At 48.5% G+C, this 25801-nt stretch overlaps 1 protein-coding gene across 7 annotated transcripts; it reads right to left on the bottom strand.

The window, feature by feature from the left end:
- Positions 1–111: 111 nt before the first annotated feature.
- On the bottom strand, positions 112–22306 carry LOC122615179 (high affinity cAMP-specific and IBMX-insensitive 3',5'-cyclic phosphodiesterase 8). Of its 7 annotated transcripts, none has more exons than XM_043790119.1 (20): positions 21966–22306; positions 21136–21261; positions 15643–16242; positions 15507–15591; positions 9011–9123; positions 6724–6780; positions 6448–6653; positions 6232–6291; positions 6096–6150; positions 5893–5991; positions 5621–5731; positions 5378–5547; positions 5085–5295; positions 3847–3987; positions 3688–3786; positions 3375–3623; positions 3085–3307; positions 2869–3026; positions 2537–2807; positions 112–2478 (listed from the first exon to the last, which is right to left on the bottom strand). In XM_043790119.1, exons 3-20 carry the CDS (start codon positions 15907–15909, stop codon positions 2336–2338), a joined length of 2718 nt encoding a protein of 905 aa, XP_043646054.1. In that variant the 5' UTR covers positions 15910–16242; positions 21136–21261; positions 21966–22306; the 3' UTR covers positions 112–2335. The 7 variants fall into 7 exon arrangements, 6 of the variants coding, with proteins under 6 accessions (XP_043646054.1, XP_043646052.1, XP_043646055.1 ...); XM_043790117.1 differs by having other exon boundaries at positions 3847–4014; positions 21966–22304; XR_006325783.1 differs by lacking the exons at positions 9011–9123; positions 15507–15591; positions 15643–16242; positions 21136–21261; positions 21966–22306 and adding an exon at positions 7347–8610 and having other exon boundaries at positions 112–1774; positions 1839–2478; positions 3847–4014.
- Positions 22307–25801: the final 3495 nt, after the last annotated feature.

The following is a 25801-nucleotide window of genomic DNA, read 5'->3' as shown; positions in this document are numbered from 1 at the left end:
GAGCTGTTAGGCAGATAGAGAATCGTATATTGGGCTAGAATTGGCCAAGTTGGCTAACTTGGCCGGCAACCTTGACCCCATATCCCAATTTTCGCTTTCTCGATCGGTGGCTTTTGTAGATAATTTCCATTTTGCTGGATTTTTATTTGTATTATTTGCGTTTGTTTTTGTTTCTTGTTTGTATTTCTGTTTGTTTTTTTGTTGTGTTGTGTTTGGTTTTTACAATAAATTTGACTAAATCTTAACATTTATAATCCTTAACCTGCAAGGAGCAAACAGATGTAGTAACAAATATACATAGTTGTATGTAAAGATTTATCATTTTTGTGTTCAGAAACATGTAGTAGTACCGTATCTATAAATATTATATGTATACATATATGTATATTCTTCATAACGTGTAAATTGTTTTCGCATTTTACTTTACTTAGCATTCCACATTACGAGCAGCTTTTGCTTTATTTATTCAACTTTTGCGCTTTTGTAACTCACGCGATTTAATCCAATACATTCAATTGAAACACACACATATTAACAACATTGAATATGCAAATACATTTATATTCTCCTATCGCTCAGTTTTTTGTTTGCCTGTTGGGGTGAATTTTCCGACTGAATGCGATCAGTAGTGGTGATACGAAGTGTGGGAGCGGAAAATGTGGGTTGGTGGGTGGGTTGTTGTTGGTCGTGTGGAGCAAACAGGATGTGGGTGGGGCTTTGCACGCCTTGCAAAGGAAAGGGGAACTGGGGGGGCGTGTATATAACTTCTATCAAAACATTCTGAAGCACGGATTTAACACCTGGTAACACATACAAATTACTGTAACTCTGCGAATGAATGCCGATATCGTATGACATATATAAATATATATATAATATGCTTCGTAAAAGTTGTATAAATTGTATATATGTATATTGTATATATTATTTTGCTTTCATTTTCAATTTCATTTCATTCATCATCATTTAGTTATAACAAGAACGTATTATCAACTCGTATTAATAGATCTGGTTTATATATGTATATGTAATTTGTTCAGTCAATTAGATAAAAAGATTTCAAAAAGGATTTCACTTAATTGGTAAACATTTGCGTTTAGTTTGATTTCTCATACCGTATGCTTAGAAAGCTAAACAACATTAATAGTATTAGTTAGGATAGCTCATCATTTCGCGTTTTTCTTCAGTTAGGAAAATAGGTAACTAGATAATTAGGTAGTAAAAGGGGCCCCATAGGATTTCATATGTCTCAAGAGTGGATTCGAATTAGTTTGTTTCAGTTTTACTTGTAGTTCTTAGCTGCTTAGCTGCTTAGCCGCTTAGCTAGTCGCTAGTGATAGTAGTATATATGTATTCTGCTTGCCGCGATCTCGCCTATGTATGCCGCATGTGCATATGTATCTAGTATGTATAGTCTTCGTCTAGCTATGGCCTTGTACTCGTTCCGAACCCGAATCCAAATCCGAATCCGAATCCTAGTCCGAATCCGATTATGGTTCTGACTTGGACAGCAATTAAACTAGATTTACTTGGCCTTGCAGTATTCAACAGAGATTGTCTTCATGATGGGAGAGAACTACGTGCTTGTAACACTTGGTTCGGTAGTACCGCTGTAGGGTCGCCAAAACCGTTATACTGTTATACATTATACCGTTGCCAGGTACAGTGGAGCGCACGCCATATGATCTGGTCCATATGCTGTGGGACTTCATGCCAGCATGCCAGCTTGCTAGCAAAGCAAAGCATGCTAGTCTGCCAGTCCGCTTTCGTTAGCCTAAACACATACACATTTATATGGGGATGGAGGGACATACACACTCACGCACACACAGACTCACATGGTATATATATTTATATAGAAATAGAAAGTTCGCTTCTTGTGATGCATCTTAAACATTTAATTTTGAGTCCAGCCCAATAATTGTTTACTTGTTTGCCTTAGTTAGTTTTGCTTTGCATGATACCGCATTTGTGACACCGCTCAGGAGGGCACCACTTCGTTAGCCAGCCAATCAAACCCACTCCGTGACCCCAGTCCGCCCCCAGTCCGTTGGTCCGTTCAGAGATAGGTGTGGTGGGGCAGTCCAGGGAGCGGTTGGACTCGGGTGGACTTGGTTGGACTCGGTTGGGCTTCAAGCCGTGATGATGAGCTGCGACTTCAGTGGATTCAGGATTAGGCCGAGAGACTGCGGGTCCGGAGTCAGACGTCGCAGGACCTTCGACGCCGTCACTAGAGCACGTCCTCCATCTCGTTCTCGCCAATCGTGGAGGTACCTGGCGCGTGGGCCGGCAGTGGCTTCAGTAGACCCGAGAACAATCTCCGGAAGGCCGTATGCTATTTGGAGTTGGCCATCTTGCCCACCGGTGGCTGCTTGGCCATGATCTCCGCCAGCGTGTTGACGCCCTGCTCGTCGTACTTCTTCCACTGCGAGTAGTTGATCTGCATGTAGGTGATCAGCTGCGGCATGTCGATGAAGCCTGCAAAGGAAGTTAGCCATTAGTTGCTGCTCTGCAGGATCTGCCACCACGAACTCACTCTCCCAGGCGTGCATCATGTCCTGTATGATGTATTCGATGAAGCCGATCTGGCTCTTTGGTATGCTGCAGGTGGCCCGATCGAACATCGGCATCACGATGGGCAGGTGGCGCTGCTTCTCCTCGTCCGTCTGCATGAAGTACTCCTCGGCTATGCGGCGTGCCCACTCGATGCAGAACTGCATCGGCCTGGCTGGATTGCTCACGTCGGCCACCTTGATCAGCATGCGTCGCATGAGTATGGACGTCTCCTCATCCGTCTGTGGGTTGTGCTAGTGATGGGAAAACATGAATTAGCTGCTATTCCCTATAGAGTTAAATAGGAGCACTTACATCACGCGGCTCCTCGCCGCCAAAGACGCTCACGAACTTGGCCAGGTGCTCAAAGTGGCGGGTCATCTCGGTGGCCAGGATCATGTCGATGATGGTGCTGCGGGCCGACTTGTACGTCTCCTTGTCCAGGTTCTTGAAAATGTTGATCTTATCGTCGCCTGGAAGTAGGGAAGTATTTCAGTGAAGTTAACAGTGAAGTGTTAGGAAAACACTAACCCAGTGTCAGCTTAAAGGTGATGGCCGCGTGATGGTTCTCCAGCACGGTCAGGTCATTGTACAGTACGGCCAGGGCGTCGTTCGAGTTGCACAGGAAGGCGGATGAGCGGCCAGGATGATCCACGTCGTGGGCGGCGGCGGCGATCAAAGCGGTCGCCTCCTCCATGCGATCCATCACCAGCATATCCTTGTTGGTCAGTTGGGTGATGAAAGCGCCAGTGGCCTACGGTGGACAGAGGTTTTGAATATTAAAAGATTGTTCTGGCAAGGATCAGGTAGCAGGAACGCACCTGCATCACATCCGCGGCATGGGTGCTGTTGTGATATGTGTTGCTCTTGCGGTAGTGGGCCTCGATCACTGCCAGCCAGGCCTTGCACACGTTCTCATCGATGTTCAGGGTGGCGAAGACGTCGAAGCGGCGGAACATCTCCATGCCCAGGTAGAGCAGCGGGTGGTAGTCGGTGATCTCCTCCAATTTGAAAATATCAAAGTCCCAGCTGAGAGATTCGTCAAGTAGTTCCATGATGATGGGATTGGACTGCAAGACATCGTACATCGTTACATACTAGTTACTAGTAGACCGATCTTAGTTGAATACCCACCTTCATTTTGGCGGGCACAATGGCAGCGGTTCTCGTGGAGCTGCCAGTGCGTATGATGGAGTCATTCGAGCTGCGGCGCGATGAGTACACGCTGGGACCCTGGAAAAGCCAATTCGAGTTAGATGCATCCCATGGACAGGAGGTAGGTGTGGCACTTACCGTTAGCAGGGCACCGATCAGATCGGTGGCTATGGGATCGTCCGTTCGTATCTCCTTCATTTGCGGACTGTAGAGTCCTTCGCGCTTCAGGAACTCCAAGACCTTGTCTATGAGACGCGCCTCATCGGCCGAACAATTCTCCTGTACTTGTGATAGTAAATTGATTATCTAATGTGCGAGTGCGCAGTGGTTGCGTTTGGTTTGTTTTTTGTTTTTGTTTTCGATTTTGGTTTTTTCGGTTGTGTTTGTTGGTTTTGAGTTTTGTACATTTGGTTTATTTTTTTATATTTTGGTTAGCGACGCACAGCGAGCAATTCGAGCGAGCGAGCGAACGTGCGAACGAACAGTTTGGTACATTTGTAATATTATTTGTAATATTTTTTATGAGTTGGTTCATTGTTCGAGTACACAAAACATAAAAGTAAAAAAGAGAACATAACAATTAAGAGATAAAAAGAGAATCAATGTAAGAACATGGTGGCTTAGATGTGCGGTTACTGTTGAATTCTTGGGATTAGTAGGCATTACGTATATGACAAATTAGGAGCTCAAATGGGTGAACAGTGAGGCAATGTGGGTTAAAAGTGACCCATTGTCGGTTCTTTTACGTCAAATACATTTGGCTAGCTTGGAGTGTGCTTTCTTGCTTTCTTGCTTGCCAATCTTTAATTACAGACTAGTCCCTGTTCGGGCGCCACTTGTTACAAAGCTGCTGTTCGGGCGCCACTTGTCACAAAGCTGTGTTTCGGACCCCTTCGATTCGATAGCGGAAATTGGATTGGTTAATTTGATAATTAAAAGCAGAGAGCTTGCTGTCAACCAGTGGCCCTCGCATAGACAAACACCGATGCTCAAAGTCAGCACCACTCCAATCCGGTAAATGCATTTGCCTTCGGATCTCACTGTGTGTCGGTGCCTGTGTCGGGGGTGCGAGTGTGGATGGTCTGTGTGCTTGTGCTTGTGCAAATATTGTTGCTAATGTTATTGCTGTCGCTGCTGCAGTTGCTGCTGCTGCCGTTGCTATTGCTGCATATGCTCAGGGGCATGACAGGACACCAGAACACCAGGACACACACACAGACGGAGCACGGACGGACACAGACGCACGGCACACGGCACAAGGCACAGGCACACGGCACAGGCACGGACGGCAATTTAGCAATTTAGGCAATCCCAAAAGCCCTCCCAAAGTTGCAACGTGCTGCAGCCACAACCCGAGTGCGGAAGCGGAGTCATACTTTAGTGATGGGTGCCTCCAGTGGCAGCGACGTCAGCTTGGCCAGGCTCGTTCTTCTCAATCCGTCCGAGGCGATGGAGCGGACATCAAAGCTGCAGCGCCGCACCGAGTGCAGGGAGCCCCGAGGCGCCTCTTTGGGCTGCGGCAGCGTGGCTATGAAGTCCATCTGCCCGCCGGGCACATCAAAGTTGAAAATCAGGTGCGTGGGTGCGCTGTTCGGACAAAATTGCCAATTAGACTCACTCGCTGGCTAGGGGATGGAGGAATGTGGAGGACTGTGGATTGGTCACTCACCTGCCTATGCAGGCCACGGGCACGACGCGCACGTGCATGGGTATGCCCTCCTGGCTCTTGCGTCGCACCGTCAGGATGCCGTCGAACTCCTTGATGTTCTTGCACTGCTCGCTGATGGTGGAGAGGTCCGACACAAATATGTCCTCCAGCTGCTTGCTAATGATCTCGTCCTGTTGTCCAACGCGGAAATCTCATTAATGCCGCAATCGCAAACAATCCACCCGCCCACGCGGACCCACTTACCAGCCGCATGTTGAGCAGCCTCTCGGTGGCACGGTTCGCGTACTGAATCCGCAGCAAGTCGTCCGTGATGAGCACCACCTCCTTCAGCCGGTGGAGAGCCGTGTAGAGGGCCTGGGGGATGAACAGGGAACAGGGAACAGGGTAGTGGGTGTGGGTTTACAATTTCATTGGCCTGCAGGACAGCGCTTGCACGGACAGCGCTTCCATTTAATTGAATTAATTTGCAGAAGCGAATGGCCGGCCGAGTGACGGTGGGGCATTAACTAGATTACCTGTTGAGTGGACATGACATTGTGCGGCCGGATGATGGAGTGCAGTATCTGCTTCAGTTCCACACTGCACATGGCCAGGTTGGTCGTCTCCGCTACGCACTGTGAATACACAAGACACAAGGTGGATTGTAGCATCTGTTATTTTTTCTGCTTTCCCCCCAAGCAGCTGCCTTCCTGCGATGGGGCAATTAATGGAAACTTACTCTATTAACGCCAGCGTCCAATAGAGCAATTAGCACATCATCCTTTTCGAAGAAACTGCAAAAGTCGTCGCTCGTAAGTCGCAAGTCGTAAGTCGTTAGTGGAAATTGGCGCCCAACTGCTGAGCACCGAACTCACCTCTTCTTGCAGACTGCAATTATTGTCGTTAAATGGTGGCCGTGTGTGTGACGAATGGTTCTGTGGGGACGGCACCGAGAAGAGGAGACGGCAAGTTTTATAGCAAAGTGAAAAGTTTATGAAAATGGAAAAGTTTCGAGAAGTTTGGTCGGAACCCAGCCAGGAACCCAAACCTGAACTGAAACCCATTTCACATCTGCCACAACCACTACGCACCTCGCAATGTGCTCCGCATCCAGGTTCTTGGAGGAGCGCGCATCAATTATGATTAGGTGATAGCACTGGGCGGTGGCGTACGACTTCTGCAGGGTGTCCAGGGCCTCCTCCTTGGACTTGACCAGCGTGACGTCCAGCTGGTGGCGCTGGCAGGCCGCGGTGATCGCCTCGCAGATGCTGTCCGACTTGTGGAAAACCAGGAGGGCCTAGCGGAGGGTCAAAGCCATTGCACTGATTGAATTGCCCCGTGTTGAAAGTGGTCCAAAGAGGGCTTACCTTAAGTGGGGGATTCGGTGGTAGCACGGTTGGATACTTCAGGTCCATGAGATTGCGCTGCAGCAGGACATAAAAAAGAGGGAAGAGGGAACAGGGAAGAATCGTGAATGGGGGATTGGTGTCGGAACAGGTGAGACAACGTGTAAAATGTAATATAAATCTGCAGCTCCCCCGGCTTTGCCATCAAAATAAGAGGGCTTAACCCGGCTTCGCATTGCGTATGTACAGACGTATCTGTGTATCTGTATCTGTACACAGATACAGAGATATATATGTATATATATCCCCAGCCAGGAGGTCCAATGCGTGTGTGTCGTCGTTCGTGTCGCTTAAATGATGATAAATTAAAATAAAATTGCTCGCTGCTGATTCTGACTTATGTGTGGCACGCTCGTGCGCTGCAGATTTATAATACGAGCACATTAAATCCGCTGAAGGTGGGTGGGGCTCAGTGTCAATCAGGGGAATGAAAATGTAATCGGAAATGTATCACAACACGGCGTAAGACGCGGCTAAGGCGGCAGATTGATGGCTATGCCAATGCCACTGCCACTGTCACTGCCACTGCCAATGTCGAGTTGGTAAAAGTTGGTCCTGCGAAGGCTGAAAGCCCGGAAAGCTACCTGGAAAGTGCGGAACTCCTCCTCCTCCGTCGGCGGTTGCTTCTTGCCAGCCACCTGGAGATGGAGTTTCGGCACCTTGGGCAATCGGCGCTCGTACAGACTGTGTGCCTTGCGCTCCAGGCAGATGACCTTGCGCCGAAGGACCACCGAGTCCTCATGGTCGTGGCCCGGTGTCAGGGGTTCCTCCTCCGCCGCTTGACTCCTTTCCCCCCTCGGGTGTGGGCTCCCGTCGAGGCTCAGGTTGTTCAACAGCAGGCCCGGGACGTCCAGGCTGCGCATGACCTCGACTATTTCCGGCTGCAGTGCACTGCGTCCTCCTCCGCCGAAGGACACGCTCAGCGGCCTTGTGTTGCGGCGCAGGGGGGTCATTATGTCACGACTTTCGGCCTCCACATTCGCCTCGTATTCCAGCTCCATTTCCTCGGGCGTTTTACTCGAATTGCGTCCCACAAATGGCAGGGAAATGGCCACTGGTCCTGGAGTCGCATGCAGAGGCCGAGGTGGAGCCGAAATCGTTTCCACTTTCATTTCCGGGCAGGCACCCTCGCTCTTAGGCCGAAGGCCTCCGTTGGTCGGCATGGCCGGTGAATCTGAGTCCAAACCCAAATCCAAATCCAAATGAGCAGCGCTTATCAGCCGGCTGCGAATGCTATCGTCATCTGGCAGCGGTCTTGGTCTTTCATTACGGTTATCTCCACTCCGATCGGCTATAGCCGCGATGGCTATGGAATACGGCTCCGTATCGGAGTCCGGCTCGTTCGACGGATTTTCTCGGCCGGCCGACGAGGAGGACGACTTCGCGGAGGACTTGCGGCGAAAGACTTTGCTGAATTTTGGCAAGCAGTTGCGCATTCTGCTAATTATAAACCAACACTCGACGACGACCACTGGCCACTCGCAGAGAGTGGGGCGAAGCAATCCGTAGTGCAATAACAATGACAGCGACAAAACAATTACACTCGCCACTTGAGGTCCAATGTCTTAGATCAATAACAAGTTGTTTGCATAAGCTCCGCGAACGTACGAATAGAAACGCGTCGCGTCGCGAGTGGCATTTCCAACTTTTCCACGCCGTCCTCTAATGCGACAATCTCGATCTCTATCTAGATCGGTATCTGTAAATGTATCTGTACTGTATCAGTATCTGTATTTGTATCTCCAACTGCGGCTGTCTGTATCTCGATCGGTGATTCAACGCGGAATCAGTTGTGAATAATTCACAGGTCTTGTGGTCGAAAGTAAGCGACTTCGCAACGCTCAAACGTCGAACTGAAACGGAATGAATTGAGTCGCGTCGATCGGGGGTATAATCTCTTTCTTTGCCTTTTGATTTCCCACCTTCAATGTTAATTGATTTGATTTCTCTGGTAGCGTATTGTTTATAGGCAAACCTCACACACGCACACACACGCATCGTGCCCCACTGGTGTGGGTGAGCGGCTATTTAAAGCGGAATGTAAACCGAAAGCGCAACGCTCTCCGCTCGGCCCGCTGCCATATAAACTGTGTTGCCCGTGATAAGATACCTTATCAATAGACGTAACAGCCATGTGGTTGAGATCGCGCTCGACCAACCCCAACCCCCAACTCCCAACTCCCAATCCCCAACTCCCAATCCCCAACTCCAAGACCCCCATGGTCACAGTACGGATTGGCAGACTCACCTGGTAGACGTCCATCGGCTCATCTTCCGGGGTGAGGGCGAGGGCTAGTGATGACTTGCGGTGACCTGGACGGCTGTTCCCGCCGGATGAACTGGTGCCCGATGTGCCTGTGCCTGCGTTTGTGGGAAAACGGATGAACGGAGGGGAAAAGCGTTAGGAGGCGAGGAAAATGCCCTGAAAAGTATGCTACGTTTCTCAGCGTTTCGGGCCTCGCAAGCGCTGCATACTTGGGGGCTGTCGACGGCACGACCACAATCAAAATGAATGGTCACCGCACACAAACACACTCGCAATTACACACTCACACACACATATATACAAACAACCACTCAGTTACCAACACTTTGACAGGGACACGCACGCACATTAATTCCTCTTGTTGCACGTTTTATTTAATTATAAACGTTGGCATTTCAGAAACACTTTATAAACGGGCACACGCACAGTCACACACGCGTGTGTGTGTGTGCCGGCGAAAGGGTACAAAGGTCCTTGGGGGCGGTGCTGGAGCTCGGGCTTCCTATCTGTCAACCGAACGGGGGATCCCCCGAGGAACTAAGCCGCACAAATTGTATTTCACTTAATGAGAAACAGGTCGGGCCTTCAACAACCCACTTTATGCTGCCGCCTTATGCTGCGGCGAGCAAACTAAACAAAAATCCTGCGAAAAGGATGCCATGTAGCTGGCTCGGCAAAGCATAAGAAAATAAAACTTGCAATCCAATAGATCGACCTGTTCAACCTTCAATAATTCCCAGCGCATTAAAGTTTGTGTACATATTTAAGTGGGGCATCTCAATCCATATTGGAGCTCTGGAGCTCTGGAGCTGTGGAGCCTTGGAGCTCGGCATACCTTCGCAGCAAGCAAAGTTCCCCCGGCAAAAGTTTGGGGGAAATTAAAATTCTGCGGCTTCTCGCAAGTTATGTATGCTTAGGCCCAAACAATTTTTAAGACCCCAAATGATTGACCAAACAAACTTTCTGTGTAACGAAATTTGTTGGTGGCTTTTGTGCGGATTCCCTGCAAGCAAATTAAAGTTATCAACAAGGCATTTGGGTCTTGTTCCGGGGCTTTTCTTTCAACTTGATAAGGAATATCCACCTGGCAATCTGCTTTCATGTCAAGTATGCATTATTTAAATTATTTACAATATTTGTGTTACGACATTTTTAAGCTCATAATGCTAATTGAAGCCTTCAGCACACACAATACTCAGCCATTCACTTACAGGCTTATTTTTTGTGAACGTAATTGTTCAAAAGCATTTTCTGCTAAGCGGTTATTCTGCAGCTAAACTTCATGTAGTGCAACTGTTTTAATTAATTATAGTTCTCTCCCTGCTCTATTTAATTCCCACTAATCTAAATTTAAGGTCTTCCACCTCTTGAATGCATAATTTTCATGCAGTTGCTTCTGGGGAATGCGCTCATAACTTTTCACTTCTTTCTCAGCTGCCAAAGTTTTAAATTTCTGCACAAGCAGGCGGCAGTTTACCTAGCTGCCAACATTCACTAAGGATGAAAAGTTGATGAAGAAAACTTTCGTGCTGATTTTTAATTGCCAAGACCCCTTGGCCGGGCAGCATCATCATTTGGGCCAACCCAAGTCACTCCCCGGTGGACACGCATGTTAACCGCATCATCAAACTCCACTTTGACCCCATCACAGTTGGGGATTGGAGGTGGAGGTGGAGGAGGAGGTGGAGGCGGTGGAACCTTACCCACATTCAGCTCGGACTCGGAGGCCGGACGCGTTAATGAATCTCTGCCTGGTGTCGTGGGCGTGGGCGTGGCTGTCGTCGGATCCACGGCTAGAGACGGGCACTGTCTGGCCCCCAGGGCCATTCCCATTCCCATACCCACGCCCACGCCCACTCCCCCGCAGTTGCAAGTGCTGGAGATGGGCATGGGCATGGGCATGGGAACGGTTACGGTTACGGGAATGGACAGAGGCAGTGGAGGCGGCATGGAACCCTCCTGGCTCGCATGGGCACTGGTGGTGGTGGTGGTGGTCGTCGCCGATCCAGCCAAATTCGGCTGGCTGGAAATTATCATTGTTTGTGTTGTTCGTTCGCTTGTCGTTATTTATTCCTTGGCTTTGGCACTTCTGGTTATTTCTTGGTGTTTTGCAAATGAAGTCACACAAATTCGCATTACAGTCGTGGCATTATGCTAATTGTCATTTATGTGCAACAGTTTGTTTATCTGGCTGCGGCATTGATTTCACACAATTAGTGCGTAATGATAAACTGCCCCACATGCCCACCAGTCGCACACTACATACGCACAGCCCACAAGATACGGCGCACAGTACACAGCGCACAGCACACAGCTCTCTTAATATAAATAGCCGGAATGGGGCATAAACAAAAACTAGTCGGGGAAAGTACGGAAAGTGGGGAGTACGGGTCTGTGCCTAGTACATACCAATACCCACACTAAGACCCATACCCATGCCCATACCCATACCCAGAGCCACGAGCGGACGGGATCCGTGTGCGTTGTACCCGAAGTGGGGACAGTATGTTTGCGCTTATTCAAATGGGTCGGGTGTATCTTATCGTTGGTGTTATTTTTCGGAGCAGCCAGGGAGTAAAGTGGAGTGGAGCGAAGTGGGGGCTGTTGTAATCTAAGCGAAAATCGATAAATTGTTTAGATAAAAGGCGGCCAGCAGCCGCTGACGTCTCTGAGTTTCGGGGCACCTTAAAACTGGACCCAGCGCACCAAGTGCCCCAAGTGCCCCACCAAGTTACTTACTGCCTGGGCTCGCACTCCTAATCATAGTACATAGAGTCACACACAGAGCGGCGGGAGTCGCGGACGCCTCAACTTTTTACTCTCGGATGCACTTGGGCTTTTCACTTCTGCACGCGATCGAGTGGCGAAATTGCGGGGGATAAACCCGGAATCAAACTGGCAACTGGCAAACTGGCAACTGGCAAACTGGCAACTGGCAAACTGGCAACTGGCGCAGCTACCAAAAAATATGGAAAATGGAATTAAACGCGAGCCGGACTGCGACTGGGACTGGGCGAAACGTCCGTTCTAATCCGGTATGAAGAACTGTTTGCCAGATGATAATTCTCGCACGGATTTTCAAACTGCCAGAGGCAGTGGACTGCGAGCACCGACTGCGACTGCGATGGCGCTGGCGATGGCGACTGCGAGTGTGCGCTGCGGCAAAAGCTAACGGTCTGTTTGGCAATCCGTGAGATACTTTTGGGGGGCGCTTATAAGGCGCTTAGCCATATAAAGGCAGGTGCAGTGCCATCGCAACCAGGAGCAGAATGAAACTCAACGCAAATTCTATGAGCGGATTAGCAGGGGCTCCCGGTCAGTCCCGCTGGCCGAATCGCATTGGGCCCTCGGGTTTTTGGGGCCTTTTGCGCCTTGGGCCGTTGTCATGGCGACCAATTAATTTGTGATAAGATAATATCAGGCAAGTTTGCTCATAGTATTCAGATGTTTAGGCTGTGTGCGTTGTGAGATACGGCACAGGTTCGGATACAGGTACTCTTTTGCCCAGATGCAGATACAAAAACGGCCAGATACAGATACACTCACAGATAGGCCGCAACGCGTGCATAATCTACATCTGGGGGCTAGAATGGTTGGATGGCCGAATAGCTGGATGGCTGGATGGGCGAGTGGCCCTGGGTCGAAGTGGGTATCGAATCGGCAAATCCCTATCTGGGCCGATCTTCTTGACTCAGCGATAGCCGCCTGCCGGACTACTGGACATATGGCCGCCAGAGGAGCGCTCGTCTATGGTAATGGGAAACTCATATTGATAGGGAGCATTCACTGGTCGAGGGTAATCTAATCTGCCTGCTATACCTTATATGTACCTTCACGTGGCTGAACTATACGTAATTTGTGTAAGACCAGCGAGAATCGCCAAAGTCGCGGTGACTACTACTAAACGACTACGACTACGACTACGCGGGCGTCATCGCTCAATTTCCCATTTTGATGGGGAACGCTGGCTGATAAACTGCAGAACTTTGACGCGTGGGATTAGCCGCCCATAATGAATCGAGTCGAGGCGAGTCGAGTTGAGTTGAGAAGCGTCGACTGATCGTTCGGTTTGTTTTCTTTGGCTGTGATTGATGTTTTGGCGCCATTCCGTGTGCGATCCATTGTTTACAGGGGCTCGCTTTCGGCATCGGCATCGGAATCGAAATCGGAATCGGAATCGTACTCTGAATTTGACTCGAACTCAGATGCGTATTCGGATACCAATTCGGATTCAGATTCAGATTCAGATGCCGATTCGGATGCGGATTCGGATTCGGGTTGCGAAAGAGAAGTGCGAGTTCGTCGTACTTCGATGCCGATGCCGATGCCGATCTCGCTCTCCTTCTGTTCTTATACGGCTGCTGTGTGCGACTGGCACAAAACCAGATATTGTCATGTGAATTTTTGCATATTAATTGAGGCTTTTTCGCAGGGCGTTATTCGGGCAACCCACACCCATCAATGGGTCAAAAGTGGTCCCTGAATTGGGGGAGTTTAAGGTCTGCAACTGCGTAGCTGGGCAGCTGGGTAGCTGGTTAACTGGGTATCTGGTTAACTGGGAATCTGGCTAACTGGGCATCTGCGTATGTGGTGGCGATTGGAGACCGAATCTATCCAGAGATCGCTACTCGCTACACTTGTTGTTGCTGCCGCGGTTGTTGGCACACTTAGTTGCGAAGTTTGTTTTGATTTTTAACACTTTTTTTTATATTCGTGCGCGGCTATGCACACTTTTGTTGTATTTTAGAGCACGCTAAGCTGTTTTTTTCCACCTCGGGCGAATGCAGCCAACGAATTTCAGCGCGTACATGATTTTCAGTCGGCTCTATGCGTTTTTAATTGCAATCGCTTTGGATCGACGACTGGTTGGCCCTGGGTTATATGTTATATAGATGTTGTGTGCTGTAGCCACGACTTGGCTAAATTCAAGCGACTCCAGCTGCATTAGATGGCGTTTCGTGGCGACCAGTTTGCAGCTGGCAGTCTCTTCTTTTTCGATTTTCTATTTGGCACTTGCATCAAGCGCGCTACTTTCGCACTGGCTATATAGAAGCCGATTCTGATTCCGATTTGGATTTCGATTCCGATTCTATATGGCACAAGCACTGCGATTCACATATGTATGTTGCGGCGACGTCGACTGCAACTGCGAGCGCGCAACCGTCGCGGCGAAAGAATCTACAGCAACTGACTCCGGACTCCGACTCCCCAAATGGGGGGAGCAGCTGTTGCCGCCACTCGGAGAGAGCGAGCTTTGCATTTGCTAATCGAAGCTCGCTCTCCGGCTCTCCGGCTCTCCGGATCTTCCATTCTCCGATTCTCTCCCACCCCAAATCCGATCCCCAGCCGTTTGCTGAGCGCGATCAAGTTTCAACGATGCTCACTCGCTCTCTGGGCACGGCTCCGCCGAAAGCGGGAGCCAGAGAGCAGGAGAGAGACTGGCAGAGCGGGAGAGAGAGAGAGAGAGAGTGGGGCGGAGAGCGGGAAACTGTTAATTGGACGGCGACACAAAACAGCTGCGCTTTGGATCCCCGACAAGCGCCAGCTGACTCTTACGAGTCTGGGATCGAGTTACCTGGCCGAGCTGTTGGCTTGCACCGCACTTCTGATACCCTGCATTGCGACTTAGGACACAGCTTTTAAACTAATTTACGAGTCTTCCAGCGCAGTACTGCGTATTCTGCAAGCTGGCTAGTCTAGTTCAAAGTGTCTAAAGAGAAGAACGAACTGCTAATACCCTGTAGTTCCGTAATCAGTCCTAATCCCATTTTATCTAGCATTAGTTAACAGCCACTTGAGTCGATTGGCTGGAGCTCGGTGCATCGTAAATCATCAGGAAATCTGAAGAAAAGGAAATGTGCAACCCATTCCGAGATTCCCACTGATAAGCAGTACTACGAGTACTATCAAACAGCAGAGCGGAACCTCTTGACGCTGGAGTAGCCTCACTTCAGATTAGAAGAATCCGAATCAGAACCAGAAGCAGAAACAGAAGCCCAAGCAGATTTCCTCAATCGCAGCACTTGTCTACTTTGATGGCCTCTATTGATTGAGTGTCGAAGGTAGCCGATGCCTCGCATTAAAGGGTATTACGCAGGGAAATGATGCTGCCAAGAGTATCGGGTATCAAAAAACACGCAGAGAAATGATATCTAAGCGTTTGCATGATTTCAGACTGTTACTTGAGAGTTCGAAATCATTCTCTATTGCGAAACTTTTATCAATATTACATTAATTTAGAGAAATGGAACCTTCCCATTGAAGACTTCAGTGGAGGCAAGGAATTTTCAAATAGCCATGATTAAATTATTTAAACTTTCGAAAATTCCTTCCAAACTATCTGTGCACCCTTCCTGAGAACCAAGGCGGCGGATTGCTTCGGCGCATGAAAGGATGTTGCCCCCCATCCTGTCCATATCAATTTACCACTCTGAGCAGCTTTAAGGGCTTAGTTCTTAGTTCTTGGTTCTCTACTTACTGCCAGTGGCCCGTCGCACCACGCTGTGTGTGAAGTTGCCCAGGGCGGCCACCGTGACAATCGAGTCCTTCTTGCCGGTGCTCAGCTGGTGGAAGACAAGAAGTGAACACCGGGAGTTCGGGGCGCATTCGGTTACCTTTTCGTAGTCGGCCTCGCTCTTCGTCTGCAGCGGATTGAGGAGCACCTGGCCGCACAGGTTGTCGCCGGCCGTGCTGCCGTTCCCGTCGCTGGGCGGCTGCAGGGTCACGCCCCCACAGCTGCAGCGGCGCAGGCGGCTGCGCCGGAGCTTGATGCAGAACAGGCGGCTCTCGTCCTTCTCAGAGGCGTCCAGCGGCAGGGATCCTCGTTCGCCGGTCTGGCCGGCGGAGGGGGCGGGGGGCAGAGTGCTTGGTGAACAGCCCATGGCTAAGAAGTCCTGCTTCTGATCCTGGCCGATTCGCTGATTGCGTTGCGGTTGCTATGCTAAATTGCTCTTGGTTGCCTTGTGATTTTGGTTTTGCTGTGGGTTCCGGACTCGGATCCGGACTCTGGCTTTCCGGGCGTGCACGGCTTACTCCTTCGTCCTGGGCAGTGGGGCTGCCTTCTTGTGGTTGCTGCTGCTGCTCTGGTTCGATGCTTTCGATTCTGGACGATGTCGTTGTTGCTGGCGATAACATAATTGAAACATTTTTGGGCTGCGGTCTGCTGATTGATTGACTGATGGCCAGCGAAGATACTGGTCACATGATCCAGGGAACTGCAAGAGGCAAGAGCGAAGTGGGTGTTGGTTAATTGGAATACCAGGCAAGTGTTTGTTTGTTTGGAGATTTGCATGTTAGATTGGTGGATTGCTTTCGTAAGCCCACGAAAGGTCTTAAATCCATTAAAAAGGCATTCATGCCAACAGCACATTTCATATAACTTTATTACCCGCTGTTTTCAGCCCACTAATTAGTTTTCTGTTTAAAAATTAAACATGTACTTAAATGGGTACAGCCAAAGCCTTAAATATAAACAATACAATTTAAGGCTCTTGAATAAGCTTATTTATGCAAACCTTTCACATTAGCTTGAGCTTATTATGGCGAAACATGAAGCCCTAAAATATTAATTTTTAAACTATATTTTTAAGCTATCCCACAATCCGTAACTTCTTTGTTCGGTAGCCTAGTGCGCACTGACCTACATTAACGTGGAACCTTTGCGTTGCTCTTTTTTGATAATTCCCAGCTTAATTAGTTAAACTAGTTTAATTGACATTGATAAGCCGCCTGCCTGAGTGATAAATGACGCGTTGCAGTGCATATCTGGTATTTTAACTCGATTACGAAAGGCAGTTCGTGCCGCAGTTGCCCATTCAAGCGGCGTTCCATTGAAACTCTCATCGAATATGGACAGAGCACCCGCACAATTGTCAAAAACTCTTGGCGATTGTTATAAATTCATAAAAGCCCAAATATTGGCAATGATTATTGGAGCCAAGGCGAGAAAAAATACGAAAATAACACGAAAAAAATAATAAAACAGGGGGGCCCTTGAACGTGACCAGCTCGCTGCATATGAATAATGCCCAGTTCGAACTTCGAAGCTATATTTGCGTTTTCCATTCGCCAGCGACTCCTGTCTGCCATATTAAGTTCGCGTCCCGAAAGTTGACGAAACCTGATAGTCTGAACCCTCGGAGGCACGTATCAAACAATTGACTTGTGGGGATTTGTGGGTGTCATATATAATACAGCGCCTCGTGCATATCTCTGACATCGGTGGGGATGGGAATGGGAATGGAGATGGGAATGGATGTCGATGTCGCCCCGTCGTTGTTCTCATTCCGGCTGTCAGTTGGCTTTATCTTGGGGCAGGCAAATAGAAAAACCCTATGTAGCTGGCTCGTGTCTGCTAGCCAATTTTAAATATTTAGATAAAACCCCAACGAAAGCGAAAGAAGCAAATCAACTGATACGCAGCGGAGTGTGGAGTACGGAGTACGGAGCACGGAGCAGGGTGTACGGGAACCCAGCGAGCGCAGTTCAGATTAGTCACCAAAAGTCGTACCCACTTCAAGCGGCAATTGGAGCCCTTCGCCATCTGCCCATCGGCAGATCAAGTCTGCGAGTGAAATGTCTTATGTCGCTTCTGTGGGAGAGGAAAAACAATTCGAAGGGGACGCGCCGGGAGAAGATAGTCCTTATCCCCGGCGACGTTGATTGACTTGCTAAAGCGAAAGGCTGTCTTTCATCTGCATTCGCACATAAACACATTCACATCCATAAGGACACTTGTTGTCGTCCCACTGTCTGAATCCGTTTGCATTGTTGGGGCCAAAGACAAAAGGCGTCACAACAGAAGACACAAACAGGAAGACAGGCGAGCGGAGGAACAGCAACATAAGTACAGAGAGAGATATGTCACTGAAATTGGTCATCTATTTGGAATGAGTGTTATATGCCGGAGAAAATTGTGCTTTGAATTTTAAATGTTTAGAGCCTTTTTCATCCATGCCCAACTCCAATGCTTTGCTTAGGTCCTTTAAGCTGGCTGCAGTGTGACCTTGCTCTCAGAGTAAGGTCCAAATTATTTTGCGTGCTAAGGTCACTTTGAGCTTGAGCTGAGGCATTTGCCTGCTAAGTTGCTCCTACATTTTTCTCCGTGCAGCATCCGATGTGGCGCTCCAAGCAAACTCATCCACATTGCTAGCAATGAGAAAACTACAATAGAGACGTCGGAGAATCAGCTCCGCGTACACATCAGTCTATGGTGTGTTTGTTGATTTAAACAAATTATTTTTAGCCCGACCATATTAAAATGAACAAGTAATGGCTTTCGCCATACACTCGGGCTCATTTAGGTTTTCAAATAAATAACGAACGCTGCGAACGTAGCATAATTTGTTTACCGCCTCCCAGGGACGAAGGCGGTTTCTGCCATTGCTCAGCCGCCCTGTTGCCAGGCTGTGCCTTGCTCCTCCTTGCTGCTCCTTGCTGCTCCTTGCTCCTCCTTGCTCCTCCTTGCTGCTCCTTGCTCCTCCTTGCTCCTCCTCGCTGTGCCGTGCACTTAATCGGGGCCTCGAGCTCCTGTGCGGCGCCGCTCGGTATGCAACTAAAAGCTCGAGTGCCAAGGAGTGCCAAATTCTATTAGCGGTCCCCGACGTCGACGTCGCCGTCGATGGCAACGTCAACTCATTAGATGCAGCCAGTCACGGATGCTTGGCCCCAGCTCGGAGCCATTAGTATGCAGGTGCTTGTGGGCACTCGGATAATAGCATCATCAGGACGCCAGTGTGCGAGTGCGAGAGCCCCTAATAGAATTTCCTACCGATTACCGATATGTACTCAAGAACGTAGGTATTTGGCAGCCGGAGCCGGGCCATATACGAAAAAGCTGGCCGAGACCAAAAACGATGATGATGATGATGAACATGGAACATGGCGCACCGCATTCGCATTCGCATTCGGACTCGCATTCTAGCGAATTTGTATCTAATAGTTTGTGCACGCTGATGCTTTGCAGCTGCCGATCGCGCGGCTTCGGCTTTCTGTTTACATTACATGCACACACGGATCCGAATCCGAATCTGAATCCGAATCGGAATTGGAATCCGATCGACAACTATATACAAATGCCGAATACTGTATCGGACACTCGATGTGTGTGCACTCGACTGAGATCCATTACAAGTGCCTAATTTGACTCGAAGTCAGGTGTTGAAATGGAGTATTTAAGTTTACGGCCTGCCATAATTCAAGACACTTTTCTCAAATTAACGACTAGAAAAACAGTTTGAAGTAAATTACGAAAAATACAATCTCGACTCTTTAATTGGTTTTTCGATTGAGTGCGAGAATAAAATGTTTTGCAAATATGTATCTAATATATTAGAATTTATTATGAAATAATGTGCTGCGTAATCCCAGAACCCCATGCAATCGCAAACGATCTGAAAAACCAATTAAAAAGTGTGGCAGCGAAGAAAACGTGCTGCATATATGGATTTCTCCGCCCAAAAGGGGCAGTCCATATACAATTTAATGGCCCATTATTATCTCGCATGTGTCCTCCAATGATGGAAAACCTTGACGGTGGTCTCTCGAGGAATTTCATGTTCAGAACGTGCGTCACAAGTGTCAGATATATGGCCATTGGCCACATAGCTCTGGCATCCTCGAGATTCGTCTGCGATCGCGGACCTTGGGACTTCACAATGGAACAGCTACTAATCGCTTACAGGCGGCGGAAGGTTGGACCGCCACTAATTAATAACGAACACGAAAGAACACTCCAAGTTGCACACATCTGTGTGGGGAGGACCTATGCGAGTGTGTGTATGTAAGAGTATATGAGTATCTGCGACTGCTTACAATGTCTATGGGACTTCGCCGGCTGCTCCGGAATTTGCATTTCAAATGCCGATCTCAAGTGAGATATAACAAAATGGAGGAATGGGAGCGCAGGGAATAAGTGTCGCAACCTGGAAGATTAGACAGGGACGGCGCTATTCGGAGCTGATTGCCCCAGTTGACAATGCAAATGCAAGTACAGACACAGACACAGATGCAGATACACAGATGCAGATGCAGATACAATGTAATGGCACATTGAGCATAGAGTTGGACGCACTGCAGACACCATGGCACTTTGGGTTTACGGGTGACTGGGTGACTGGCTGACTGGGTGACTGGGAGTGGGTGGCATTGCATAACCCCGGACAAAGTAAGCACTTGAGGTGGAGGTGGCCCCCTGGAAACTCCCAATCAGTATGCACGCGAGCAGCTCGGATTTATTTGCTGTTAACAATAGCTGCGAAAGCACCTCGCCAGCGCCAACGCCAACGCCAACGCGAACGCCACAGCTCCGAACAACAATAACAATCCATTTTAATAAACAGTTAAAATCGGGAATTAATTAAGCCAGCCAACTGATTGGGCGACAGCCTATCGCATAGATAGTGAAAACGTACTGAAACCACACATACTCGTACTCATACTCGTACTCATACTCATGCTCATGCCACACAACTCATATCGCTGAGAGCCATTAGATAATCGACGAAATGGGCCAGTACACGCGGGATGTGGCCGAAATAGCAACTAAAAACCACTACTACACTTTTGGCCAGCAGCGAAATGCGAAATGCTGAATGCTAAATGCAAAATGCAAAACACGAATGGCGAAATGCGAACGCAGTTTGCAAACTTATCGCCGCCTGTTTATAAGTACGAAATGATATTTTCACATTGTTTATGACCAGTATGGGCATCATTGCTCACCAATTTTAAGCGCTTTTTATGTGCCTGCGTCGCGCCTATAAGAAGTCACTGGGAGTCGGTCAGGTGGGCTAGTTAAACTGCAAACTGCGACGCCAGTTGCATGAAAATATTCGATTTTATTCGCTTCTTTTCATTTAATTTTATGATCTTTTTGGAGGACGCACGGCGAACGTTGCCAGCGCCAAGGTGGCTTTGCATAGCTATTGCTGTGGAGGCTCAAGGACTCAGGAGCTGAGTGGGCTGAGGGGGCTTAAGGATACATGTGCTACTTGGAAGGAAAACGACCAACCCATCTGCAGAGCCATGTAATCGCAAATTAGGCGAATCGGAGCCCAAAATGTATGTCCGAGCGCAGTACATATACAATACATTATCTGTTGACGTACCGAAGCCAAAAATTTGTCGTTCAGCTGGTAGTTGTTGCTTGGCCGCCTGTTGCTCGTGGACGTAGATGTATGTAGCTATGCGCTGCTTCTTATTCTTATTTTAATATTTATATCAGACTCTAGACTCTAGATATAAATTAAACAAATACACATTAGCACAGTGGGAAAAGGAGGGGCAGGCACACGCACACACACACGCGCTCATAATAATAAATATTGCCGCACACACACGGGCACTTCTTCGCAATAACAAAACATTTCGCTGCTCTTTCTTCCACAAATTAGAATTTATTTTAATGCGCGGGGGTCACGTTCATAGAACGGATGTTGTTGCTGTTGCTGTTGCTGTTGCCGTTGCTGTAGCTTTTGACGCACAAGATATTGCAAAATATGTATACACATAGCCACATATGTATGTATGTATATCCATACGGCGAGTTGTAAGCTGCAAACTCAAATTCAATGCATTAAAAATAATAACAATGGCGCGGTCACGACAGTAGTAGGAGCTATTGAAGCTATAGCAGCGCCAGCGGCAGCGGCAGCAGTAGCACCGATAACGCTCCTACCGCCAACGTATCTGTATCTGAGAGATACAATTGGCTCACATTTACTGCCAACACTCAATCTGAACGGCACACACGCACCCCCGATATATGGCACACACAGCACAGCACACAGCACAGCACAGCACACACACACACACACGCTACTTGTATATTGATCACAAATCGGGAATATGATTGTCGATTATTGCGGCCACGGAGATAACCGAATTTTCGGCGGTCAGCGGGTGGTGCAACGCGTGCTCTTGGGTGGTATACACCTACAGAATTCAGAACTCTGCTCGGGGCGTTCGGCGGTCGGCGGCCGGCGGCGAGAAAAGAACGCCCAAGATTTCGATTCACGAGATTCAGCCGCGATCCGCAATTCGCAATTCGCAGTCCGCAGTCCGCAATTCACGATGCCCGACGATCGACGACGGTTGCTTGTCAAAGCAAAACGTCAAACTGATTTCTCGCTCAGCGATACGCTACGATACGAAATTCAGCAGAAACAGAAGCAGAAGCAGAAACAATGGCAATGGCAGGCCAGAAGAACGCGAACACACAGAAGAATCGCGGGGAAGAAAACTAAAACTAAAACAATCTCTGAGATACAAATTCGTGCGAGTGCCAGTGCCAGTACGAGTTCGAATCCGAAACCGAATCTGAATCCGAATCCCCGAGTCCGAATGCCGAACGCTGAATGCGAGCGACAAGCGACGATCGCCAGTATCTGTATCTGCACTTGGCAGGCAGTGCGCTCCGAAAGAATCTGAAGTAGCTACTAGCTACACAAGCGAAGAATCGCGAAGAGAGCCGCAGAGAGCGCGGAGAGCGAAGAGCTTTGAGAAAAGCTTTGCTCGTAAAAGTAATAACTGTGTGATTAGCCGCTGTTTTTAAACATAACGTTGAGAGAACGAACACGTTGGTGCTCTTATAACGGCTAACAGTAAGGCAAACTGATTCCAGATACATTTGTATCTGTGCATCTAGAAGTCTACATAAGCTTCCATTTGCAGCTGTCCTACAAGGATATATATTTTTAAAAAAGAATTCTTTATGAGATTTTCAGTAATAGTAATACGGAGTCACTGCGAAGTACTCATTTGTTTATTAGTAATATGCAACTGAACAGCAAAGTCAAGACTTATCACAAAAATAAACTCATCAATTCGTATATTTGTAGGGTTTTTACGCGACTGTGTATTTTCGTTTCAAGTCGACACACTGCTAACTAGAGAGCAATACTCTGCAGCAGCGCATCTTTTAATGACAGAAATTAAAACATCATTAAAGCGAATTGGCCACCGAACAATTGTCCGCAGAACATTGCGGATTACGACTGAGTGGACTAAAATAATAATAACGGAAGCCAATGAATCATTTATGGCATCGTAAGATAAGCTGACCCAAATAAATCGCGAACCCGTGAGTCACTACTCCACTACTTTCCGCTCACAAAACCCGCAAATATGGGATATTGAAGGTGGGCTTTTCCAGCTGAGGAGCTGCCATCCAGGAGCTGCCCAGGCAAACTGACAGGACGAAGGATCGCAGTTGCGGCCCTTACATTAACGGCTTTCGCTTCGCTCGCTGAGCCCCCGGCTAGTGCTTACACTCCAGATGGAGACGGAGATGGAGTCTGCACGCAGCCAGAATCCAGCTTTATAGAGATTGAGCCCCCGGCAAAGGCACACCAACACACCAGCACACCAACACACAGGCACACAAACACACACAGTATGGCAAGCGCACGTACACATGAGCACTTCTTGATGAGCTTATATGAGCAATGGGATTTTTGCTGCCTGTTTTTGTTCTTTGGGTAATTGTAATTGCATTTGTGTTTGACCAGGCCAAGTGCCTCTATCGGTCGACTGCAGACACACCACCATCAATTAGCCAGGAACCACAGAAAATGGCGCACAGCCTGGGCGCCACAATCCGTCGGTATATGGGCGCGATGGCCACCATTGCCACCATTTGCTCTTAAATTTCACCTATTTGATGGCACTTCTCAGGCCGGAATGTACACAGCTTTAAGTGGGATGTGGGGTAGGGGTTTACCTGGCCAACAGAGCCTTAGGATTGGGCCACTTTCCCGGAAAACACTGCACGGCGACGACCTCCGCTCACTCCAGTTCGGTGGACAGTAGTAGTTGTGGGGTAAATCACAAATCACAACTGTGGCTGGCGGACCGATAAAAAATCAACGTGCATTCACTGCCGAAATGTTTTCCCACTGGAAAAGCGTGCTGGCCGCGATTGTGATTGCGGTTCAGCTCCTGGCTTCTGGCTGCTGGCTGGTGGCTGCTGGCTTTAACCGATGCCCGATGGCACTAGATAGACACGATGTGGGCCAAAGCTAAAGCTAAAGCCAAAGCCAAAGTCGGTTGCTTTGGCCAGAAAGCGGGACGAAATCGGTGTGTCCGTGTGCTGGCACTGCGTGCGGCTGTGTGTGTGTATCTATATCTACATATACGGCTGTGTACGGTGTGCGCGGTGCGCGGTGCGAGCTGCGTGTATCTATCAATTCTGCCGAAACCGAACTAAAAACTCTCAAGTGTGCCAAATGGTACATAAGTCGAGTGCCGCTCGTCACGCATCTTCGTGCCTCCAGCCGAGCGTTTATGTTGAGCAGCGGCGGAGCAGCTGAGGCTGAGCAAATATGTTGCGCACGGATACAGATACAGGCACAGACACAGATACAGATGCGGATACGGATACGGATAGCAGCACGGATACAGGCACAGATACAGATACAACACGCTTGTTGCATGCCCGCCAAATGTTGAGATACCAAAAAGCTCCGCCGATAAGGGTGGCATCCGAATCGGAGTCCGCATCGAGGGGGATGAAATGGTCATCACCTGGCCTGCCCGCAAAAGTAGGCAACAAATCGCGCCAGGGCGCAAGCGTATCTGCGTATCTGCAGGAGCAGCTTTCATGCTCCGCAACATCCCGCTAAAAACAACTGTTGCGTGTGGCACACTGCCACACTGCCAGTGGTACTAAAAAGCCACACAATTGTTGTATTAAACACATTATACACATGTTTGTCTGGAGCCAGGGAACCCCCTCTGGCAGGAGCACCCACCACCCACCCATCCTTCGACCAGCTGGCGCTTCGGGTAATTTTACATTTATTTTTAAAGCTTAGTTTGTATTGGTAAATAATAGAGGTTACTTCCCGCTCGACACCAAAAAGGGCAAGCCGTCGTACTTTATGTACATGCTACATGCCTCATGCGCACAGTGGCGGCCACGGAAATAGGAGTCTTGTGTATCTAATGAAAGTTTTGGTTTACTTTTGGGCTCTAATCCTTGATTAGACAGCTGACAGCTGCTGATTTATATATTTATTCTACATTAAGTGGCCTTGAAAAGTAAGGTTAAGGAACTATGCATATATAAAGCAAATGGCGATTATTCTTATTTTAGGAATGCCAGCCATTTGAGCTTCAGGACTATTGGCTCAACCGCCTCTGTGCTTCTCTCGGGGGATGCGATGTATCTCGCTCGCTGGGAGCACATTATATAAAATTTATAAATACTTTTAAGCGCGGCCTGTCAAGGTGCGTTTGTGCCTGTGCCTGTGCCCGTGTCTGGGTGATTCGATTTGGCCTGGCTTAGGGTCCATAGGTCGATTGGCTGCCGACTTTATTACTGTATTATTGGCCTTTAATTTGAGCCTGCCTGAACTGGCTGAACAGCAGAATTCTCGTGCGCACACAGAAATGAAATGAATTTCCCTGGCGTCGGCGACGACTTCCTTCCATTCTTGCCGGCTAATTTCTGTAATGTTTTCCATTCTTTCCTTTGTGCGGCAGCAAATAAAAAATGCCCGGGGCCGGAATACAAACGATTTATGAGCGGCAGGACGAACCTTGGACCTGGGACATTGGACATTGGACCTGATTAGTTGGGCAATTGGAGAGCATTCAACACGTGACCCGCTGCCTTTGAATAATTTATTTTTGATTTTTTCGCAATTTATTGTGGCTGCTGAACCAGGGGTTAAAAGCAAGCCTTATTATCGGCATTTATTTTAATTAATGTGCAGCGGGAAAAGCAATTATGTGCTGCTGGCTTCTAGGAATGGTCACGGAATACCTCAAATA

This window comes from Drosophila teissieri, chromosome 2R (genome assembly GCF_016746235.2).
Source record: "Drosophila teissieri strain GT53w chromosome 2R, Prin_Dtei_1.1, whole genome shotgun sequence".
Classification (NCBI taxonomy): Eukaryota; Metazoa; Arthropoda; class Insecta; order Diptera; family Drosophilidae; genus Drosophila; species Drosophila teissieri.
The sequence above is the reverse complement of the archived record's forward strand: the minus strand, read 5'-3'. Positions and strand labels throughout refer to the sequence as shown.

What these genes read in the sequence shown, in the direction of transcription:
- LOC122615179 (XM_043790115.1), bottom strand. Translation starts at nt 8,198, where the DNA reads ATGCGCAACTGCTTGCCAAAATTCAGCAAAGTCTTTCGCCGCAAGTCC. An exon ending in AGGAGTTCCGCACTTTCCAG is followed by an intron (nt 6,781 to 7,346) that starts GTAGCTTTCCGG and finishes GTCCTGCTGCAG; the next exon opens with CGCAATCTCATGGACCTGAA. An exon ending in TGATCGGTGCCCTGCTAACG is followed by an intron (nt 3,787 to 3,846) that starts GTAAGTGCCACA and finishes TGGCTTTTCCAG; the next exon opens with GGTCCCAGCGTGTACTCATC.